Genomic DNA, 21,676 nt, shown 5'->3' with positions numbered 1-21,676 from the left:
GAGCCTCTGCGTTCCCGGCTGAGCCACCAATCAAAACGCTCTTCCCCTCCGGGACTAAATTGACTGCCATAAGTAAGAGCTCATTGGCCCGCACTGGAGGAAGTGGTTCCAGGTCCTACTTCCGTCGGTTCTGGGAAATACCCTTTCGTCGGCTTTTGCCCCCGCTCCAGAGAAAAGCGGGTACATCTCGTCTGATGTAAGCTAGGTCTGTTGTGCAGAAGATCTTGATTGGCAGGAGAATAAGCCAGTCAGCCCTCCCTAAAAGGTCCCCGCCCCTCTCAACTCAACTTTAATCCGGAGGCAGAAGCATGCTGGTCTGAGTTCGAGGTCAGCTTGGTCTACTTGGCGAGCTCCGGCTGAATCAAGGTTATATACAAGGGCTTGTCTCAAAACAAAACAAAGCAAATTTGCAGAGCCCAGAAGATCTGGTGACGCACATAGCACAAGAGTGTGTGACACCCTCGTTATTCCTTAATCATGTGCGCTAACACAAACCATGCAAATTGCTGTGAGAGTTAACGTGAAGAAAACTAGTGTTTTTCTAAAACAAAAGACAACAAACAAACCCGGGAGGTTATGGTTCAGGTAGCACGAAGACAAAACAAACAAACAAACAAACAAACAAACAAAAACCACACACACACACACAGATACCCGCAGCAAAAGACAAAGAATACACTAAGCATAGAGACTTCCTATCTATGCCCAAGTGCTCCCTTTTACTGCTTCATGGAAGTCTGTGTCTGGGTATCCCTAACAAGCTTTGAGAAGAACTGCTCCCTCCAAGCCGGCCCTCGATTATTGCTTTTTTCACATAATATTGTTTCCAAAGGATTCGGATGTGGGTCCAGCAACGTTCATTTGACAGGTTTATTATTAACTGTTGGAAATAACGGGGGAAGGGGGAGTAATTCTCTGATTCTTGGGACAAGTGTAATTGTGCTATCATTTGTCTCTTTAATCAGTTTATGCACTAGAGTACTCACACATATGTAGAAGCACAGCCTCTGAAAGCTAACATTTGCCAACATCTAAGGTCAGGGCCAGGGTGATGGGGTGTGCTCTTTGTCCCAGTGCACTGGAGGACTGGGCAGGGAAGAAATCTCTGTGAGTTTATAGAAGCCTGGTATTCACAGTTGAGCTCTAGGCCAGCCAAGACCCTGCCTTAAAACAGCAAGGACTTTCAGGTTAATTCAGCTCACAGCTCTACTGAAAGACCTGGTGACAGAAATTATTGGAACTAGATTTATTCAAGACCATACCCAAAGAAAATGACTTTTCTCTGTCAAACATTCCTCTTTGGAAACAGGTTGAAATGGTGCATGCATGTTGTCTCAGTGGGTTTCTATTGCCACAGAGAGACATGACCATGGCAACTCTTTATTTAATTTAATTTAATTTAATTTTATTGAGTGTATGGTAGAAGAATGAAAATGGGTCAAAAGGGAGGGAAGGAGGGAGAGAGGGAGAGAGGGAGGGAGGGAGATCTTTCCTATGCTGGGACGATCCATGCCTTGGGAAGGAAGGCAGCCAAATGGGTTAGTGCATAGTCCGATGTGGTACTTTATCCAAAAGACTTTGGTTCTGGCCTCCCATTTTATTCTCGAAGGGCAGTCTGGGAACCCTCTTCCTCCATGATTGTTCCCCACTGTGGATGGAGCGTGCGTGTGTGCGTGGGTTATAAAAAACAGAAAGCAGGAGGAACTGGCCGACCTCCTTATCGCTTAAGAATTTTAAGATGGCCTGGAGAGATGGCTTAGTGGTTAAGAGCACCGATTGCTCTTCTGAAGGTCCTGTCTCATGACGGTCTAAACCCAGCTCACGTTCCCTATTAGTGGGTGAACAATGACCATGGCAACTCTTATAAAGGGTTTCTCTGTGTAGTCTTGGTTGTCCTGGAACTCATTCTGTAGACCAGGCTGGCCTTGAACTCAAAGATCCACATGTGTCTGTCTCCTGAGTGCTAAGATTAAAGGCATGTCCCAGTTAAAGGAAAATATTTCACTGAGGCTAACTTACAGTTTTGGAGGTTTAGTTTGTTACATCATGTCTGTCGAGAAGCATGACAACATACAGGCAGACGTGGTGCTGCTGAAGAAGGAACTGAGAGTTCTACATCTCGATCTCAGGCAGCAGGGAGACACTGTGTACCACACTGGGTGTAGCTTGAGCAAGGAAAACCTCAAAGCCTCACATTGAGACTTCCTCCAAAAGGCCACACCTCCTAATAGTCCATTCTTTATGGAACAAGCATTTAAACACACACACACACACACACACACACTCACTCGAGAGTCTATGGGGGCTATTCTTATTCAAACCACAAGATATGTAATCCCAGCACTAGGGAGGTTAACACAGGAGAAACAATGTTCGAAGCCAACCTGAGCTACAGAAGATATATATACAGGATATATATATATAGAAAGGATTCGAGTTGAGATCATGACAGGTCAGTGATGGTTGGGACAGCTCTTTAGCCGGGACTGATTACCTATACACACCTCTCACCCTCTAGTCAACCTAAAACCTCTCTCATCACCCTTGAGGATGGAGCGGTTCACTAGAACATTTCATTTTGTCCTCTTCCCAGCATGGTCACGTGGACTGTATCTCTGTTTTTATTACTTGTCTACTTTTTTTTTGTTGTTCTTTTATTTTTTGAGATTATAATTGCATCGTCCCTCTCCTTTCCCTCCCCCCAAACGCTCCCCTATGCCCCCTCCTGCTCTCTTTCAAATTTATGACCTTTTCCATTGGTGTTGCATGCACATATGCATGTATGCAAGTACATATATATTCCTAAACAGATTAAAAAAAAAAACCCCTAAGGAGCTCAGTCTGTATAACGTTACTTGTGTGCACGTTTTCAGGTCTGACCATTTGGATGACCAGTTGCTGTGCTCTCTTCTGGGGAAGACAATTTCTCCAGCTCTCAGCATTCCTTCGTTCCCTGTAGTTCTTTGTATAGGAAGGAGGTCGTTTGGTCTTTCCTCTGTCCATGATAGCATGTCCATCAGTGCTGTCCTTGTTTAGCTGATGTTTTAACAGTCACGTTAGTGAGACACTATGGGTGTAGCTTCTGACCTTACTAGAAGACGCAATCTCATTGTCACCTCCCCCCACCCCCTCATCCTTTGGCTCTCCCAATCCCAGTCCCCTCTCCTGAAATGCTCCCTGAACCTTAGGTGCACGAGTCATCTTGTAAATGTATCCGGGACTGGGATCCAGTCCTGCATTCTGGTGGGCTGTGGTTTTCTGTCATAGTTTCTGTCTGCAAAGAGAGGTTTCCTTGATGAGGGGTGAGGACTACATTTTTTCAAGTATAAGGGCAACTATTTGGAATGTAGCTTGGCACTTTGCTGGCTTAGTAAATCGGTAGGGGTGGGTTCTCCTCAAGCTCTATGGCATCACCAGAGTGGGTAGTTGGCTACGTTTCTAGTGGAAGCCGTGATTTCTTTCTTGCATAGCATGCCTTAAGTCTGAGTTGAGAGCCACTGGTTACAAGCAAGGTATATGTGCCACAACTGTACTGTACTGAGAGCTTTTGGTTTCTTTAAAAACCAGGTTATGTTATGTTTTCTCTAATTTAATCCCAGATGTGGGATATAGGGCTACTTCAGATTTTGCACAGCCATTAACCATGATTGTCTCCTGCTCCAGGTGGGGTATGATTTTTGCCAGCTCCAGAGAGTTTAATTCTGGGGACTCTGGAGAGGGTCTAAATGCTAGGAGTCCGAGAGGTTCTGTGACAGAGGCTGCTCCCCTGCTGCATTCGCTAATGTTGAACTGCTGGGTATTCTGACAATGAAGATTGGACTTGCCCCTAGGATCCCAATGACCCTATTCAGCTGGAAGTAACCTACAGAGGCTACGTCCCCTTTCCATTCTAATCTTTCTCTCCTACTTAGTGCTGGGAGTTGGAGGGTATTAGGGTGAAATAGGGGTTGGAAAGGTGTTCGAGGTCTAAGAACCCAATAAAATGATACAAAGTTGCCAGCACTGTACCCTTAGGGTTATCATGTCTTGGTGGCCATTTTCACTGTTTAGGACTGTTGCTTTCTTTTCTCCTTTGGAAACTGCATGGCACCTTCTAGTACCATGAAAGCTAGTCCTCAGAGAAGAGCCATTCAGGTTGGATCCTGCTCAGCAGCCTGTAGGGCCTGCATTTGAAGTGTTTGGTGTTTTTAGCAACAGGGACTAACTTTCCACTTCTAGGGGACAAACAAAGGGAATGGCAATAACCTGTAATGTTTGAGGGGACTTCAGATGACTGTGACCAACAATTCAACAATTCAAAAGAAGGCTCCTCATGTCTGATGTTGGAGTTTTTGTTTGTTTGTTTTTGTGTGTGTATGTGTGTTTGTGTGTGTGACAGGGTTTCTCTGTGTAGCCCTGGCTGTCCTGGAACTCACTTTGTAGACCAGGCTGGCATCGAACTCAGAAATCTGCCTGCCTCTGCTGGGATTAAAGGCGTGCACCACCGCACCTGGCGGTGTTGGAGTTTTGTTAGGTGCTCTTTGGCTCTTGGAGGGAGCATTGTCATCCCAGATGAGAAACGCCATGTACATTAAGCTACATGTACATTTATACACAGACTTACATGTACTATTGTGTTTTAAAGATATTTACACATGTCTCTTATTTTTCATTTTCTGTGTATGGGTGTTTTGTCTGCATGTATGTCTGTGTACACTGCACAGTGCCCATGAGGCTAGAAGAGAGTGTCAGCTCCCTTGTGACTGGAGTTGTGAGCCATCATGTGGGTGCTGGGGATTGGATGCGGTCTTCTGGAAGAGCAGCCAGTGCTCTTAACCAAGAAGACACCTCTCCAGCCTTTCAGTTGTCTTTGAAGAACAAGTGGCAGAGCTCAGCTTTTTTTTTTTTTTTTTTAAGATTTTATTTATATGAGTACACTGTAGCTGTCTTCAGACACACCAGACGAGGGCATCAGATCTCATTACAGATGGTTGTGAGCCACCACGTGGTTGCTGGGAATTGAACTCAGGACCTTTGGAAGAGCAGTCGGTACTCTTACCTGATGAGCCATCTCTCCAGCCCAGAGCTCAGCTTATTAAGGCTGCCAAGGTATACAAAGCAGGACAAAATTAAAACGATCATTGAGCTAGGCATTCTCTCTCATTGGGAGAATGCCTGTCTAGCATGCTCAAGGCCTTGGCTTCATTTCTAGTATGGGAAGCTATTCATTTTAAATATGGCAAACTAACAATATCAGAAAATCATTGAAAATATAAGTTTATTAAATGGAATCAGCGAAGAAGTTGGAGCTGGGGGATACAGATGAGTGAGTGTGAGTAAAAGCACCCGCCACAGCATCTGACAACCCAATTTGATTCCCAGGACCCACGGAGTGGAAGGAGAGAACCAATTCCTGATAGTTCTGACATCTCCATGAGGATGCTGAGGTGTGTATACATCTCTTAATCTGACATTTGTTGTCTTCTGGCAAGGGAGTACCTTTAATTTTTATTTTTAAATGCATATAGGTGTTTTGCCTTGTATATGTCTGTTTATCATGAGTGTCCAATGCTTGCAGAAGCCATAAGAGGGTGTCAGATCTTCTTGTACTGGAGTTATAGTCATGTGGGTGCTGAGAATTGAACCCAGGTCCTCTGGAAGAGCAGTCAGTGCTCCTAACGACTGAGCCACCTGTCCATCCCGTGCACTCACCTTTTATTTGGGTTCCCATGCTCAACAGTCAATTACTGACTAAGCCATCTTCCCAGCCCTCTGTGATTTTGTTCAGTTTGCTTGCTTGTTTAGACAGTTTCTTGAGTAACTTAGGCTGGTTTCAACATGTAGCTGTGGGTCAACCTGAACTTCTGCTCCTACTGCCTCCGATTTTTAAGCACTGGGATTACAGGTGTGCACCACCAGGCCTGGCTCTTCTGTTCTTTTCCATGTTAACCGTGGCCACTGTGCTGCCAGAGCGTTTCCCATTACAGAACAAGATTACCTTTTCCCCAGCTTCCAGGAACATTTCTATTCCCTTCTAAACTGAAAGCTCCCACCAGCTCTAGTTTCAATGAATAATCTCCTCGGTGCCTTTTTGGCTTGCGGGAGCAACCTCTTTGAGGCCTCCCAGTTTCTGTTACCTGATGCCAGAGCCCAAGTCCTTCCAGTGTTTGTTATGGTGACACCCCAACTCCAGGTAGTGGAATCTCTTGCTCTTATTTGTGAAGTGACAAATCTGAGTGTCTCAAGTCAGCAACATGCTGTGTTCTTGTGTGTACTTGCATGCAGGCACCTGCGGGGCAAGCTGGCTTCCTCAGTCATTTCCACCTTATTCTTAAAGGCGGGGTTTTCTCAATGAATCTGGAACTTGACAATTAGGCTAAGTTGGTTGACAAGTGAGCCCCGGGGATCTTTCTCTGCCGTTCTGGTGCTGTGGTTACAAGTGTGCGCCACCACATCTAGCTTTCATGTGGATTTGGGGGATTGAACCCAGGCCCAAATGCTTGTATTTCAAGCACTTAACTGAGAAATCTCCCCATCCCTCTGCCTTTTGTGTGTGTTATCAGGTCTCACTGTGTAGTTCTGGCTGGCCTGGAAGTTGCTATATAAACCAGGCTAGTTTCAAACTCAGAGATTGGCCTGCTTTTTATTGTTTGTCTGCCAATTTATTTGTTTTATTTACTGTATGTGTGTTTTGAAACAAGGTTTTCCTCTGAAGCTTGGTGTGGTGTCATTAGGTGTAACAGTTCAGGTCCCGGGCTGTGAGATGAGCAGTGTATGAAGGGAGGCTGCAGCAGTCAGGATGTTTGATATCTAGGTGCTTTGTCACCTGCATGTTCCCGTCACTCATCGTTACTCCTCGTAATCAGGCCATGCTAACATTTGAATTCTCCATCTTCCCTAAGCCCCAACATGGGCAACCGCCATTCTCACTTTGTCTTATTCAGATTATTCTAGGTACTGTAACGCAAGTGTAACCATGTGATATTCTGATAACACTCAGATTTTAAAATATACTAGTCAGACATTGCAGAAGGTATTGGTCTGGTTTCCTTGGTTACAGAAGTGCTGCTAGCCTAGGGTAAAACTCAATGTAAGGACATTCTGAGCCTCCCCGGGTTTTAAGTTTTTATTTGTTTCTGTGGACTGTGGAGTTGACAGCAGTACTTTGAAATCAAACCCATCATTTTAGAGCAGGGAATGTAGTAGGCTCTGTTTGCCTAACACACATGAAACTTTGGATTTGATCCTCAGCAGCTCAAGATCAGCTATATAGCAAGTTTGAGGTCGACCATGCTAGAAGTGACTGTCTTTAAAAACAGAAAACAAGAGCCTCCAAATAACCCCAACCCCAACCATTGGAACAAAATCCAACAACAAGAAAATCCAAACCACCATCTTTTTCATGGGAGTAACCTTTAAAAACTCACCTTGTGGTAACTGGAAACCTGTGAATGGAATGTGCTGGAGAAAACTCACAGATTGAGTTGGTATGATGTTAGCCTAGAATCACCTGGGAAGAAAGGGTCAATGAAGGAGAAGCTCGTTCACCTTGGGTGACACCATTCCCTAGGAAGCAGATCCTGAACCCATGTTAGAATGAAGGAGAAGCCCGCTCACCTTGGGTGACACCATTCCCTAGGAAGCAGATCCTGAACCCATGTTAGAATGAAGGAGAAGCCTGCTCACCTTGGGTGACACCATTCCCTAGGAAGCAGATCCTGAACCCATGCTAGAGAGCAAGCCTGCACATTCATCCCAGGCAATTCCTCCTGACTGTGAATGTACTGTGAAGGCTCTCTTAAGGCCTGGCTGGGATTTCTCTGCTATGATGGACTATGAGCTCGAACTAGATTCCTCTAACCTGCTTTTATCAAGGTATTCCTATCAAGATATATCCTCATTTGTCTTTTAAAATCCGAGTGTTTTACCTGCATGGATGCAAGCAAACCATGTACATACATCTTTGGTGCTGCAGGAGGTCACAGAAGGTGGCGTCAGGTCCCCTGGACCTGGAATTGCAGATGGTTGTGAAATGCCACGTGGGTACGGTAGACTTGTTTTCAGGGTTTAAAGTTTACACTTGTGTTATTCAAATGCTGGTTTCTGTGCCCTCATATCTTGATTCAATCAGGGCATGGCTTTGTAATGTTTATTCTTTGAAGCTCCTGTCTCAAGCTTGCATGAACACTGCTCCTCGTTCATTCTCTGCCTTGCCAATAAATGCTAAGCCAACAACACAGAGGTTTAGAGTCTAGGTGGGGCTTCCAATTCCAGGAGGGAGCCACAGGGAGGTGGAGAAAACCTCAGGAGAGAGCTGAACCAGGAGAGCACGGAGAAAACTCAAGTAAAACGGGAACCATGTCTGGGAGGAAATCCGATCGGCTTGGAGGCTTAGAATGGAGTATTTGGCTCAAGGCGATTTAAATAAATCTTAGACTGTATGGTTATTGGGGAATTAGTGATTAAGGAATAACTGCTGATGTACTAATTTCATGAATTAATATTAATAATTTTATAGGATTCTGGGAACTGAACCCAGGTCCTCTGAAGAATACCTGGTGCTCTTAACTGCTGAACCACCTTTCCAGCCCCACACCCCTTCAGAATATATTTATCACAGCAATAAAGAAGGGAACAAAGACAGCTGGAAACCAGTTATTTGGTAGGATACTTGGTGTGTAAGTTGTATTAAAAATTGAGGTTCCCCCTCCTCCTAAAACCACTCATTGAGAAGTGAACTCACCACTCTGTTCGATATTAGTAAAAAGAACCACCAAAAAAGCCACCTTATGAGAAACTACACTCTAGTGCTTTCACTTTGGCTGGTTGTGACGGAGGACTTTTCCATAGTTACACTATAGCTTAGGGAAATCAAGGCAAAAAGCACCTGAAACCCAGAACTAAACATGCTTTAAAACCTGAAACCAAAATATACTTAAACATACATGTAGGTGGAGCTGGAGAGATGGCTCAGCAGTTAAGAGCACTGACTGTTGTTCCAGAAGTCCTGAGTCCAATTCCCAGCAACCATCTGTAATGGGATCTGATGGCCCTCTTCTGGTGTGTCTGAAGACAGTGACAGTGTACAAATACACAAGACATAAATAGATATTTAAAAATATGTGTGTATGTATTGTGCAGAAAGGATCTGGCTATTTGCTTAGGCTGTTCTTCCAACTTCTTGACTCAAGCGACCCTCCTGCCTCAGCTTCCAAGTAGCTAGCTGGTATGACTGTGACAGTGGTATATGACACTGTGTCTAACCTTTAAAACTCTTCAAATAAGTTCTCAGTAGTGCAATAAATGCATGGCGTACTAGTTTGGGTGAGGAAAGCAAGACTCGGAAAATAAAGATTTCTTTTTATTTATTTGTGTTGTTGTATATATATACCTGTGGGTGCTTGTGGGAGTACTGGGTCCTCTGGACCTGAAGTTACAGGTGGTTATGACATATCTCAAGTGGATGCTGGGAAGTAAACTCTCAGGCCCTTTGGAAGAGTATGATGGCTATCTTGGCTGTCAACTTGACTACATCAGGAATTAACTAAAACCCCAAAAGGGACTCACTCATGAGGGAACTTTGCTTAATTTTAAGTACATACGAAGATCAATTTCTAACCTAGATCTTTTAAGACAGGAAGACACATCTTTAGATCTTTTGAGGTGGGAAGACCATGTCTTTTGCTGGATATATATATAGACACTTGAAGAAGGAAGTTTTTGCTCATTCCCTGCTTGCTTCTGCTATGCTGAGCAAGTTTATACTTCTTCCAGATTCCAACATACTGAAAGCCAGCCGAGACACCAGCCTTATGGGGATGAATAACTACTGGATTCTCAGGCCCTTCCGCTCACTTGGATTCTTCCTTCACTCTTGGATTCGCTGGACCACAGCTCGCACGTCATCCTGATAAATCCCCTTTATCTAGATACTCGGAGAGGTTCATTCTGTAAGTTCTATTATTCCAGATAGCCCTGATTTATACCAAGAGCAAGTACTCTTAACTGCTGAGCCAGTTCTTCAGCTAAAGACAAACAGTAGCTTTATATGATCATTTTTAACAGCTAATATCTAAGTATGTTTCTGAAATGAACAAATATACTGCATACAGTAATCTGAATATCAATAACTTTCTCAGTCTTATCAACTTGGAATTACGAAAACTTTTTTTTCCTTTTATTTGTCCGTGGCTCTGGGACTGAACCTAGGACCTTGTGCACACCAGGCAAGGACTCTGTTACAGACCCATATCCAACTCCCAAATTATACAATTTTCATGTTTTTTCCTTCTTCCTTCGACCCATTTTTCTTTTCTTTTCTTTTCTTTTCTTTTCTTTTCTTTCCTTTCCTTTTCTTTTCTTTTCTTTTTTCTTTTCTTTTCATTTGAGGCAGGGTTTCTCTGTGTAGCCCTGGCTATCCTGAAACCCACTCTGTAGACCAGGCTGGCCTCAACTCAGATCTATGTGCTTCCACTTCCCAAGTGCTGAGATGATAGGTGTGGGCCCCCACCCCCACTGTGTATGTTGTGTGCACCTGCACTCCCACTCTGCTTTTCTTCTGCATGGTCCAGTTCTTCAGTGCCTCCTGTTAGATCCAACTGCTCAATGCTTACGTCACTCTACTTGGTTGTCTTTTATTTTTTTATTTTTTTTTGGTTTTTCGAGACAGGGTTTCTCTGTGTAGCCCTGGCTGTCCTGGAACTCACTCTGTAGACCAGGCTGGCCTCAAACTCAGAAAACACCTGCCTCTGCCTCCCAAGTGCTGGGATTAAAGGCGTGCGCCACCACACCCAGCCTTGGTTGTCTTTTTTTTTTTTTTTTTTTTTTTTTTTTTTTGGCAAAGTTTCTCTGTGTAGCTCTGACTGTCCTGGAACTCACTCTGTAGACCAGGCGCTGGCCTCGAACTCAGAAATCTGCCTGCCTCTGCCTCCCGAGTGCTGAGATTAAAGGCACGCACCACCACTGCCCAGCGTAATTAAAATACTTTAAAGCATAAATCAAATCAATATACTGATTCAAAATGATTATGAAATACACTAACAGTCAGTGAATACAAAACACTACTGGTCAGAGTTCCATGTCCAGCTGTAGGACACATTCTCTTGTATATATTGGATTGCACTTGCTAGTCCTGATCTTTGCAACTCAAATGCACATACAGAACTCAGGGTGCATAACTGGTCCAAGACCTTTCATGTTTACCGAAGAACCCATATATTTTGTCACACAGTGAGAGAAAGAGCTGAGCTACATAGTTAAGGTCTTCAAGTAATGTTATGTACAGTTTTATTGCCAGTATATGCACAACAGTAAGCATAGAGCTATAAATACACAATGTCATTAACAGTAGAAAACAAAACTGTTACAGTAGGGAGAGGGTGTGGAGTAATATCTCTTCTTGCTGCTAAAACGGAAAAACAAAGGAAAGAAAAAGCCTATGACCAATCATCCATCCAGTTTTCTCGGCTTACTTTCTTTACATACATTTCTACATTTTTCCAGCTGAACAAAGTATAGGTAACTCTGTAACAATAGCAAACTGCTTCCCTAACAGCCATTTGCTTTCCAGTCAAATTCATCTTATGTTAGGATTTAAAAAAAAAAAAAAAAAAAAAAAAAAGTCAAGATGAGAAATCAATAGTATCCTGGTTCCAAATCACCAAATTTGGCCTTTCACCCAAACTGGTAATATTTGAAAGTTGGCTGCACACGAAAATAACTTTAGCAGAGGTGATTTAAAAAAATGTTAAAAGGTAACAAAACATCTCCTTTGAAGTAGTTTTCCAAGACAAGACACTCCAGGAAGCGGGTCAGTTAAAATGTCAGCCCTGAGAGGTAGAGTGAGAGCCCAATGGACAGAAGCCTCTTGCAGCATCTTCTCTCTCATCAGGACCCATGTTTCCAGAAGACAATTTCATGGTCAAAGGAAACCAGGTTCCACCATTCAACAAAAAGGTGCTGGTTGACTCCCATGTCAATAATTAGTTTATCAAATGAGAAACAGAATAGTCAAAGACACACATGCACTTGATTTTTCTCATCTGTTTCCATTATCAAGTCTATTCATAAGTGAATTTGATATTAATAAATACAACAAAAAGCATCATTCACAACAAAGATAAACCAAAAGGCTCTGCAACAAAACCTCCCATTGTAATAATTCTCATGGAAACCTAGGCAGGTGATCTGGTGCAGCTTTCTTACGGGGTAAAAGAAGGGACACGGCTTTAAATAAAGGTGGCAAGATCAAGAACCGACAGACACTATCGTCAGTCTTACAGAACTGGCTGGTTCCATGACATTTCTCATTGAGGTCATCCCAAAGGAGTTGCTGCTGATGACGAGCATCAGCGCACATCCACAGAGTCTGGCTGGAGTGCCACGTAGCCCTGCTTTGTCTCACATTATTGTCAGTATTTCTAGCATAGGACATGATACAGAACAAAAGTAACAATAAAAATATTCTTCTGCAGTTGAATGAAGGCAAAACAAAGTTTAGACTGTTAAAACTTTTAAAGCTTTAAGCATTCCTGTTTAACCAGCATTTTTAAAAATGTATACAATCATAACACTGGCAAAGGTTAATGGGAAGACAAAGAAGTACAAACATGTGAAATGGTGAATTAGATTAAAAAATTACTTTGTACTGATCAACTGATGTTAATACTGCTTCTCCTGAACTTGGAATAACTATCATAAAGTTACATGCAGACTGAGGACACCCCTCTGTTACAGAAAATACAAAACAGAACAAAACGAAAAGCTAGACCTGGGAAACCGCAGCTGAGTCCCAAAGCTGTACTTGAGTGTCCTTTCCTTGAGGAGGGCAGCCAGTTGTCCTCTCAGAGACTGGGAGGCGCCGTCGGCAGCACTAACTCTGTCCAGAAACATCAGCAGTGGGGTCCGCGCCTGCAGAGCCCGTCTGTGCACGCTTGATGTAAAGGTTCAGCAGCTTCATCTGCAGATCAAGGCGACACGCACCGTATGAACAACCTGCCCTTGTTATAACAACGCACCACATGAACAACCTGCCCTTGTTGTAACAAGATGCTCACTAAGGAATCCTGTCTGCATGTCTCAGATCTGAAGGAGGGTGCTCAGCCGCCATGCTGTCCTCAGATTGCCTGTGTGCCTGATGATGACGCCATGGCCCGACCCTCTGAGTTCCATCTAGTTTACAGTGTGCACCACCATGCTCACGTGTGATGCGGGGGCCTGAACGCAGGGCTGCAAGCATGTTAGGCAAGCAGTCTACAACTGAGTTGCATGCCTTAACCCTGTGTCTATTTTTATTTTGTCTTTTTACAACTTAGAATATAAATCTGATCACCGTTATGACAATTGTTAGGGTCTAGGAAAACTCTAAATGAAAGTAAATGTCTGCCACTCACTGCCCTCAGCTATAATCCAACCAGTGTACTTTCTTCTCATCCTGCAGACCAGAACAAGTCCCAAAGCTCTGGCAATATTAATACAGCAAGACAAGTAACCTTTTTTTTTTTCAAGTCTTGAGGATGAACCAGAAGACTTTAGTTTAAGATACCAAGTCAAAGTTGCACGTTAACCTGGACCACAGTCAGGCCCCAGAAGCGCTGGGAGTGGTGGTTCACACCTGTAACCAGCACTCACAGAGGACAATGTGCCTGCTGCAAACCCAAGGGCAGCTTGCACTGGGAGTCTGACCACTGAAGACTTGCTCTTCTCACTGATCCCCCAAACTAAACAACAGAGCTGGAGAGGAGTAGAGTGCTTGATCATTTGTCTGTCTGCTTTTGGAAACAGGGTCTTGGGTTGTAGTTTAGCCTGGCCTGTAACTTGCTAAGTAGCCTAGACTGGCCTCCAAGTGTCAAGTCTCAGAACTTGAAAGTGAAAGCCATGATCCACAGGAAGCAGAGCAGCTGCAAAGCTGCCGACAATACTTTAATAAAGCATACTGAGAGATAGTAGTGCGAGAGCCACACAAAGAGCTCCAGAGGCTCTGGTTGGGTGCAGAGGGGTAGGCAGCAATGTGTACTCAGCCACACCAGGCTGATGGGCATAGGTACAACCATAGAGTGGCTTCTAGAGAGATGTGTAAAGACTAGCGCCCACTATCAGTGAAGAAAATGTAGGTGGTGTAACAGATACAGAAGATAACCTTACTTAAAAAGTATGGCAAGATTGAAACACAAAGTTAGGACAGAGTAGAAAAAGGGAAGAATTTGCTTTTCTGAATTCTAATCATGAGACATTTGGTAAAAATTCTGCTTAGAAATACTAATGTATACAAACTCTAAGTGCAAAGGGCCTCCCTGTGTAAGAGATGCTGGATCACGCCGGGCAGTGGTGGTGCACGCCTTTAATCCCAGTACTCGGGAGGCAGAGGCAGGTGGATTTTTGAGGCCAGCCTGGTCTACAAAGTGAGTTCCAGGACACCCAGGGCTATACAGAGAAACCCTGGGCGAAAAACCAAAAAAAAAAAAAAAAAAAAAAAAAAAAGAGGTGCTGGATCACAAGAAAACTATGGAGGTGGACCTCGGGACTCTAGGGGTTGTGTCGGACATTTTGGAGGTAAGAGGTAATTTTGGCCGTGGTGGAATTATCAGTGGGACAAGAAGTTACAGTAATGGAGACAGCAGCACAGGTTCTACAGGAAAGGTGATGGTGGCCACTATTGCAGTAGTCCTTGTTAGAGAAGTAGGGGTGGCTTTGGTAGTGAAGGACAGCAATATAAAGTTCTGGTTGTTATGTTAGTGGTGGGAATTCTAATCAGTCTTGAAAATATAATGGCCAAAACCCATTAAACTATGGGCCACACTGGGGGCAGTGTTGGTAGGGACACTCTGACAGTCTCTTCGGTGGTGGATATGGTAGAAGGCTTAAAAAACAGCAAAGTTCTTGGCTAGAGAGAGGCTCATCAGGGCAAGGCAGATGGCTCTGAGATAGTCCTCCCATACAGGAGATAAGTTATACAGATCTGTCACAGACGCAGCCATGGACCATATCAGCTGCAGTACAGTTGCAGCAGGAAGCCGATACAGCGGCCTCAGATGTACAGGCTCAGGTTCAGAATCCTAAGATTTTTCTTTCATGGAAAGAGCCCTTCCTTTCTTCCCTCCCTCCCTCCCTGCCTCCCTGCCTCTCTCCCTTCTCCCTGTGTTAGACATACCGCCTGTGTGTGGCAGTGGGATCAGAAATACATGAGAAATGTGCTTGGTGTGGAGGCGCACACCTTTAATCCCAGCACTTGGAGGCAAAGGCAGGTACATCTCCCAGTTTCAGACCAGTCTGAGTTACATGGTGAAATTCCAATCTCAGAAAACAAATAAACCAAGAAAGCTCCCCGCCCCAAACCAAACCAAAACAAACAAACCAAAATTAAGAAACTAAAAGCTTCAAGTGTTGTACATTGGAAAGATATAAATTAATTTATGAATAACTACAACACAGTCTGGGGGTTGTGGGGGGAGCTTCCTCAGAATTTACATGTGGGAGTGGGAAGTCTGCCAGCTGTAGTCTCCCAAACATCCCCATCTCTGCCTGTGTCAGTAAACGTAGTTCTGTAGCAGCAGAAAGTGCTAAGAGGCAGCTGGAGAAATGGAGGCAAGTTTAGGCTCAGAGAAGTCTGAGAGCTGGGTTATAGGTTCTCCATGTAACATGCGGAGAGAGCGAAGTCTCCAGAGTCACGGCGGCTACCTTGAGGGCTCAGGGGTACTTACTTTACTACCAGTGAGTTGACTGAGATGTGGCTTTAGTTCATCACCAATCACTGCATGGACAGCCACCAGGCAGAAGACACAAGCTTTCCGGACACTGCTTTCTGAATTATCATAACCCTGAGGAAGAGAGGTCATGTTAGTGTCTTTGACAGTTTAGGAAGGCCACCATTAAGGACAGAAGAGAGCTCTAATATGAATTCTCACCTGCATCAACTTTCCACCCTTCAGGCAAGGAACTCTATTCCACCCCACACTCCACCAGTTGCCAGTGTTCTTACCATGTTCTTTCTTTAGAAACTGCAGGTCTGCATCTGCCCCTTGCCCAACCCACTTTGCAAGTATCTCCAGAGAACCTTCTTAGCATTAGCTCTGGAGCAGTGAAGACCTCTTCACTATTTAGTAAGAAGCTATCAGATGCTGTGGTTTGGCAGTCAAGGCCTGCAACCTAGGCCCAGCATGGATACTAAATCAATCCCCGAACACGCCTCTAGGGTTTCTCTATGTTGCCCTGGAACTCACTCTGTAGACCAGGTTGGCCTCCAACTCAGAGATCTGCCTGCCTCTGCCTCCTGAGTGCTGGGATTAAAGAGATGTGCACCACCACTCAGCTTGACTCACTCTTTAAATTACCTTCACAAATGAATCCAGTCTAGATAATGTGCTTCCTGTATGCTTAGAGCTGCTTCCTATTAATTTGGTTGTAGCTCGTTGTGTATGAGGGAGTGATTTTTACAATGCTTACTTGTTATTGTGTGTGGATGTGTACGTGTGTGTGATGGTACAAACGCCACGGCATGCTTGTGGAGGCCAGAGGCCAAGGTTCTAGAGGAGGACCTCTCCTTCCACTTGGACGTGAGCTCTCGGGCCCCCTGGCTTGTGCCTTACACACTGAGTCATTTTACCAGCCCTTCACTGTGGGTTGGTGGTTGGATTGTAACTTGCTCCTTTCTTGGTTTACTTTTTTTGTGGTGGTGGATTTTTCCGAGACAGGGTTTCTCTATGTATGCCTGGCTGTCCTGGAACTCACTCTGTAGACCAGGCTTGTCTCGAACTCAGAAATCCGCCTGCCTCTGCCTCCTGAGTGCTGGGATTAAAGGCGCGTGCCACCACTGCTTGGCCTCAGTTTACTTTTGTTTCTGATTCTGTGGATATCTGTGTGTCTAAGCAGGAGTTGGTACACATGAGTGCGGTTCCTGCCGAGGCCAGGAGAGAGCACTGGATCCTCTGGAGCTGGAGTTACAGGTGGTTATGAGCCACCTGATGTGGGTGCCGAGAACTGGACTTGGGTCCTCTGAAAGAGAGGCTGGAGAGATGGCTGAGTGGTTAAGAGCACTGGTTGCTCTTCCAGAGGACTGGGCCCTGTTTTCAGCATGCACATGGTACCTTCCAACCATCTAAAACACCAGTTACTGAGGATCTGAGGCCTCTAGTTTCCACAGATATCAGCATGCATGTGGTACACAAATGTATGCAGCCACAGAACACCTATATATATAGAATAATAATTAAACATACATTTTCAAGAGTGTGTGTGCATGGGGGTGGGTAGGTAGAAGAAGCATGGCACTGTTATAACCACTGAGCCCTCTCTCTAGCTTCCTCCTGCCCCCCATTGTGGTTTTGATGAGTATTTCCATAAGTGCTAATGAGAGCCAACTTTTCCACTTGTTTGCTGGCTGTGTTACTTGTAAATCTTGTTTGTCGAAATGTCCTACAAGCTTTTTTCCATTAAAAACATTCTCTTGTTGTTAAGTTAGAATACGCCTTTACGTATGTCCTGATTGTTATCAGATACTAATTTATAATTTTTCCCCATTCTATTGTTGTTTTGTTTTGTTTTGTTTTGTTTTGTTTTTTGAGTCAGGGTTCTCTGTGTAGCCCTGGCTGTCCTGGAACCCTGTAGACCAGTCTGATCTCAAAATCAGAGATCTGCCTGACTCTGCCTTCTAGTGCTGGGATTAAACACACATATGCCACCACTGTCTAGATAGTTTTTCTCCCATTCTCTGGTCTTCTCAGTTTTCCTTGCTGGCTTGGAACTCATGGAGATGAACATAACTCTACCTACCAAGTGTTGGGATTTAAAGGCATGCACTACTGTATCTGTCCTTTTCATTCATATTCATTCTCTCTCTCTCTCTCTCTCTCTCTCTCTCTCTCTCTCTCTCTCTCTCTCTCTCTCTCTCTAGTATGCAATCCTAGCTGCTCAGGGGGAAAATTTTTATGTGAAATATTCACAGATAGTAAAATACTATAGACTGCTATTGCTCTTTGTTCTAGCCCTACTATCTATATACTCTATTTTAGAGGTTTATAATACAAATACTGTAAAAGCATGGTTCTTGTGCTTTTCTGACAGGTTTTCAGTAATTACTTGTCATAAGGCTTTGCATCAAACTAATCAGAATTTAGGCTGCACATGCAGGTACAAGCCTATAACCCCAGCACTTGGGAATCTGAGATAGGAAGACAGCTACAAGTTTGAGGCCACCATGAGGCTACAGTCACAAAAGCGCAAGCAAACGAACTAGGGAGCCTGGAGTTCCAGAAGCTCTCGGCTAATACCTGCACATCCCAAGGCATCATTGTATACGGAGTATACATGACTATGTGCATGTTGTGCTTTCTACCAAAGCATACACAGCCCTGCACAGACACAGTGAGTAACAAAGCTCAGGGCAAAGTCAAAAATAAAATACTGTAAGTGCAAGGGAATAAATTACCCATTGTCTTTAAAAAGACTCAATATATATAGTACGGAATACTGTTCTGCTGCTAAACTACATTAAGAATATTAACAGAGTCTTACAGTATGTGTCTATATTGCAAAATATGATCCCAGTTTTGCTAAAATGTTTATATGTTTGGGATAAGAGACAAAGTCACGGTCACAGTGCATCTATCTATCTATATATATATATATATATATACACACACACACACATATAACTATATGTAACTATATATATATATATATATATATATATATATATATATATATATATATAAAACATATTCAGTATCACCACTTTCAAGACAGATGTGGCAATAGATTTCTGTTGGTAGATGCATACAAGGACTATAATAGTTACAGTAATAAAAAGGAGGAAAAAAGCAGAACCCAGACATTTAATGATGGATAAACAAATGAACATTCCTAAATGATAGAGTGAAAATCCGACATAAAATTAATGAACCTACAAAGTATTAAATAAGTGAACAAATATTTATGGTTTTTACATATATGAAAAATCTATAATAATTAAGGTCAGAGACAACAGAATAGAGATTATTGGGACCTGAGAGGGAGGTTAGGAGAACTGTATTTTATTTCTTAGTGGGTACAGAATGCTAGTATACAATGATGGGAAAATTCTGACCATCGACATTAGTGATGGTTACATGACACTACATTATGTATTTAACAACACCAGACTGTGTACTTTGGGGGTAAAGAAGTAGTACATTTTATGGTACGAATTTTATACCATATGTAAACCGACCCACCCATACCTACAATGCAACATCTTGTCTTGACCACTGCAGACTTGACTGTGCAACTAGTGTTGCTTGAAACCCATGTAAAATAAATGAAGCCCCACGCATGCCGACTTACTTCTCCGAGCCTTGCAGCTTACCTGTATTAGACCCGGCATGATCTCTGGTAAGAGCATGTTAAGGGTCTCCTTGGATACTCTCTCTATCACTTTTGTTTGCATTTTGATTGCAGCCAGATTAATAGGGTAGTCAGCGGTTTGTATGATGGGACAAAGCACTTTGATGCACTGCTCTGGACTAATGGAAGTAGCCAATACGGAGGCAGCTTCCTCAGCAGATCTCACCACCTAGAACAAAAGGGAGAGCCAGCTAGGAAAAAATACAAATCCTAAGCACAAATTTCATTAAGCATTTAATATGACTTGATACTTTGGGTTTGCACTGAAAATCTTGCAGTAAACTAAAATGAATACAGAAAAGGAGGTAAGATCAGACTAGCAAGTGCCAGATGTCAGTACTGGGCTCCACTGTCAGTCTCCCTTCTTTCTAGCTTCATGATTTTAAGCATTTATCCATTTTTGCTTTGTTCCATGTCATAGAAATGAAAGTAGTACAAGTACTCCTTGCCTGCCGGGCAGTAATGATGAGCAGGACCCACTGAGGTTTATAGGGGAAAAAAATGTCATGGACATGAATTTACACAGCTCTTATGAAGACTGTTTCTCTTACCCTACTGAGTAACCATGTAAGAAAGACAAAGGTCTTGTAGGTAATTCATATTCAAAAATGACAATTTGTTATTTTCTCTTTCTTCCTTCCTCACTCTTTCTTTCTTTAATTTTTTTTTTTTTGTTGGTTTGTTTGTTTTTTTTTGAGACAGGGTTTCTCTGTGTTCCCCTGGCTGTCCTGGAACTCATTCTGTAGACCAGGCTGTCCTTGAACTCAGAAATTCTTTTAATTCCCTTCTGTCTGTCTGTCTTTTTTTTTTTTTTTTTCTGAGACAGGGTTTCTCTGTGTAGCCCTGGCTGTCCTGGAACTCACTTTGTAGACCAGGCTGGCCTCGAACTCAGAAATCCACCTGCCTCTGCCTCCCAAGTACTGGGATTAAAAGCGTGCACCGCCACTGCCTGTCTTCAATTTGTTATTTTCATCTGTTATTTAAACAGCAAACTCTTGTTGCTATGTGGAAGTGCAGGCTGGTGAACTCTAATTAGAAAATAAGAAGCAAACTGGAGAAAGTGAAACTGGATGAATCACCAAGGACATATTTGATGGGAATGGTCTTGGTCTCCAAGCATTGCATGTGATAGAGCATATGCTCAAACCATGCATGTGGAGGCCAGAGGTGGTGACATTCCACAGAAGCCATCCTATCCCAAAATAAAAATTTAAATTATATTGTTCTGCGAGAGTGTGTGTGCGTGCGCGCGCGTGCGTGGGAACATATGCCCGGGTGTATATGGGATTCTGAGGACCACTTGCAAGAGTTGACTCTTTCCTTTTATTGTGTGTATCAAGTGCATGTCATAAGCCTTGGCAGCAGTGTCTTTATCCATCTTGCCAGGCCCCGGGTTATTTCTTCAGAGAGTCTCTCATTAGCACAAATGTGCCACCTCAGCTGTCAGCAGCCTTGGGGATGGACTTGTCCTCTCTAAGGCATCCTGGATTATTAGACTTATACTACCACACTCAGCTTTTTTTTTCAGTGGGTTCTGGGGATTAAACTGAGGCTCTCATCCTTGTGCAATAAATACTTTCCTTACTGACTCCACTGCCCAGATTGATGCTCACATCTTAATCAAGCACTGTATCAAATATCAAGGACTTACACAGGAAACGATGGCGCAGAGGAATGTTAACTCCAAGTGTCTGCTCGCAGCTGCACTTCCAGTGCTTACAAGACTAAGGTGGGTGTGGAGTGGGACGGCGTGGGAATGGGGTGGAAGAGGTTTGCTTTGAGGTCACCTAGACTACATTGTGAGCTTCAGGCAAAGCCAAGGTACACAAGACGATGGTTCAGTGGGTAGAGGTCTGAGTTCAATTCTCAGAAGACACATGAAGGTGCAAGGAAAGAACTGACATCGCCCACACATCAGCATGAGGAGGAAAATTAACCCGTCCCCCCACCAGCGCACTTTCTGGGAAGCGCTTACACGGTTCATGTGATACCATCAGAGGAATATGACAGTGCCTGAACTCGCTGGCCACTCACCTCTTTGTGAGGATCTTTATGTGCTTCCAGTGTTTTCATGACAGTTAGTTCTGCATAGTTTTTGAATCTTGCTGGTTGATGCCTTAAGATTTCTTTTAAAACTTTTAATGCCAAGGCCCGGATTGTAGGCTAAGAAGAAACGTTTAAATGGCTTTAATATTTTGGATGGTATAAGCACATTAAGATTGGGAGGAGGGATGCTGTGTAGCACATGCAGTACACAGTGTATTACCTGTGTTGAAAAACCTCGAATCATTCTCGCTTTGTTACTGTATTTGAGAGATAGGGT

At 43.5% G+C, this 21,676-nt stretch overlaps 1 protein-coding gene and 1 long non-coding RNA gene across 33 annotated transcripts in view; one reads left to right on the top strand and one right to left on the bottom strand.

Moving 5' to 3' along the window:
- The first annotated feature begins 5 nt into the window (after positions 1-5).
- Gm39439 lies at positions 6-21,388 on the top strand. 3 transcript variants are annotated; one of them, XR_003948257.1, is made up of 4 exons: positions 6-205; positions 5,362-5,426; positions 9,754-9,929; positions 20,955-21,388. It is a non-coding gene; the product is annotated as a predicted gene, 39439 (long non-coding RNA). The 3 variants fall into 3 exon arrangements; XR_003948258.1 differs by lacking the exon at positions 20,955-21,388 and adding an exon at positions 19,224-19,321; XR_001779312.2 differs by lacking the exon at positions 20,955-21,388 and having other exon boundaries at positions 9,754-10,128.
- The window catches only part of Clasp2 (CLIP associating protein 2), a 179,621-nt gene continuing 169,179 nt past the window's right edge, over positions 11,235-21,676 (bottom strand). For all 30 annotated transcript variants that reach the window (XR_379881.4, XM_006512384.4, XM_006512385.4 and 27 more), the window contains 4 exons: positions 21,388-21,516; positions 19,316-19,522; positions 15,678-15,794; positions 11,235-12,937 (listed from right to left, as the gene is read on the bottom strand). Coding sequence is in view for 29 of the 30 variants with exons in the window: in XM_006512384.4 (XP_006512447.1) it covers positions 12,851-12,937; positions 15,678-15,794; positions 19,316-19,522; positions 21,388-21,516 (540 nt within the window). In the remaining variant the exon portion in view is untranslated. The remainder of the gene's footprint in view (positions 12,938-15,677; positions 15,795-19,315; positions 19,523-21,387; positions 21,517-21,676) is intronic.

This window comes from Mus musculus, chromosome 9 (genome assembly GCF_000001635.26).
Source record: "Mus musculus strain C57BL/6J chromosome 9, GRCm38.p6 C57BL/6J".
In the NCBI taxonomy this organism is placed as follows: Eukaryota; Metazoa; Chordata; class Mammalia; order Rodentia; family Muridae; genus Mus; species Mus musculus.
The sequence above is the reverse complement of the archived record's forward strand: the minus strand, read 5'-3'. Positions and strand labels throughout refer to the sequence as shown.